General features: G+C 33.4%; 1 protein-coding gene across 1 annotated transcript in view; it reads left to right on the top strand.

Moving 5' to 3' along the window:
- LOC128249420 (protocadherin Fat 4-like) overlaps positions 1-2,134 on the top strand; it is a gene marked incomplete at its 3' end in the record, with an annotated part of 41,629 nt that extends 39,495 nt beyond the window's left edge. Inside the window, exon 7 of the mRNA XM_052972988.1 lies at positions 863-2,134. Within this exon, the coding sequence (XP_052828948.1) occupies positions 863-2,134 (1,272 nt within the window). The remainder of the gene's footprint in view (positions 1-862) is intronic.

Genomic DNA, 2,134 nt, shown 5'->3' with positions numbered 1-2,134 from the left:
TAAAATCTAAAATGTTGGATAAGATTAGATGTATAGGGAAAGGTAATCAATAGAAAAAAATCAATAAGTTGCGTTATGAAATAATGTTGATATTCAATCATTTCATGCAATGTCGCAATCTTTAGACAACAAGATATATGTATGTATGTATGTATGTATGTATGTATGTATGTATGTATGTATGTATGTATGTGTGTGTATGTATGTATGTATGTACGTATGTATGTATGTATGTGTGTGTATGTATGTATGTATGCATGTATGTGTGTGTGTGTGTGTATGTATGTATGTATGTATGTACAAGATATCAAAATGAAAACTGGAGATTAATACATCTTCACAATTTATTTAGTAAACAATATTCTTCATATTACATTCCACCCCATGTTTCTGCTGAATAAGTGTCTTTGGAGCGTTTCATACAAATAGTTTGGTGCATTTAACTGATATGAATTAAATCAATTGCAATACGTGTACCAGACTAAAGGTAGACAATCCTATGCAATGTTATTTGAGGTGTTTCCCCTACAGGTGGGTGAAGCAAACTAAAGCTCCACACGTTAGATAGGCATTGTTAAAGTACACCGTTGGTGAAGGAACATAAAAGATTATGGCAAAAGAAAATAGCAGTAATGAAATATGGATATGTCCACAGTTCTGGTTTCATTTAAATCTTTTTTAGACTTTAAAAACCAGTTTACTTTACGACACTTGGTTATACAAAGCATCTTAAGTAGGTCAGGATGTGTCCACATATTTACATGATGTATATTTAGTGTGTCATGTTGTATATCAGACTATTTATTCCAATATCAACTGTACATTATTATATTTCAGGGGCCAGAGCTGTGATGTGGTCTGAAAACTAGGGATGGAAACAAGGGAAACGCATTTGTTCTTTCTTCTTAATATCTTCATTCTGTTCTGGCAAAGCAGTGTGTGTGAAGATATTGTATATTATGTGAAAGATGAAGACATTACAGGAACATACATTGGAGATGTTGCAGCTGATTCCCTCGTCATGGAGGATATGGAATCACATGAGCAGACATCCATCATATTTAATCAAATACAGCACCGAAGAACACACAGTTCCCAGGTGTTCAATGTTACTAAAGATGGTAAATTGTACACGGCACACAAAATTGATGCCGAGTCTCTGTGCAAACCAAGGAAACAATGTTTCAAATATATTAAGATAGCTGTAAACAAGGCAAAATCTTTTATGAAGATTCTGAAAGTCAAAGTAATTATAGAAGACATTAACGATCACAGCCCTGAGTTTCCTCAGAAAGAAATAAATGTTATGTATGATGAAGATGATGGAGAGGGAGCAGAAAGATTAATTCCAGATGCCTTTGACAAAGATGTTGGAATGGAAAACTCAGAAATTACATATAAACTGAAGAAACAATTTAATGACCCATTTATATTGTCTGTGAGAAAAACCATCACAGGAAGAGCAAAAATAGGAATTGTTCTTGGAGACAAACTAGACAGAGAAATCAAAGATACTTACAATCTAGAAGTGATAGCTAATGATGGAGGAAAACCTTCAAAAAATGGAATTTTACATGTTCATATTAAAATAATTGATGTGAATGATAACTCACCAGTTTTTTCACAACATATTTACAATATTTCCATCAAAAATATACATCCTAACAACAACCCAATTTTGACATTGTCTGCAAAAGACCCAGATTCTGGCAATAATGGTAAAGTGTCTTATTATTTCAGTTCAGAAACACCAGAAAATGCCAAACAATGTTATATATTGAAAAGAGAGTCTGGAAAATTGTTTATCACAGAAAATTTCTCAAAAGAGAGACATCGCATTTATGAATTATATGTCGAGGCCAAAGATGGAGGGAATCCATCCTTAAATTCCTTTGCCATTGTACGGGTGAATGTTCTCAATGAAAAGAACCATGCTCCTGAAATTGATATAAATTTTGTGTCTGAATTGAAGAAGGACACTGCAGCTATTTACGAAGGAACAAAAGTGGGCAGTTATCTAGCTTATGTGAATGTGGTGGACAATGATGTTGGTGCAAATGGAGAAGTGAGTTGTAAATTAGAACATGATAAAGTTGTCCTCTCACATTTAGGATCAAAGGAATACAAGATTACT

The sequence above is a fragment of the Octopus bimaculoides genome, chromosome 14 (assembly GCF_001194135.2).
Source record: "Octopus bimaculoides isolate UCB-OBI-ISO-001 chromosome 14, ASM119413v2, whole genome shotgun sequence".
In the NCBI taxonomy this organism is placed as follows: domain Eukaryota; kingdom Metazoa; phylum Mollusca; class Cephalopoda; order Octopoda; family Octopodidae; genus Octopus; species Octopus bimaculoides.
The sequence above is the reverse complement of the archived record's forward strand: the minus strand, read 5'-3'. Positions and strand labels throughout refer to the sequence as shown.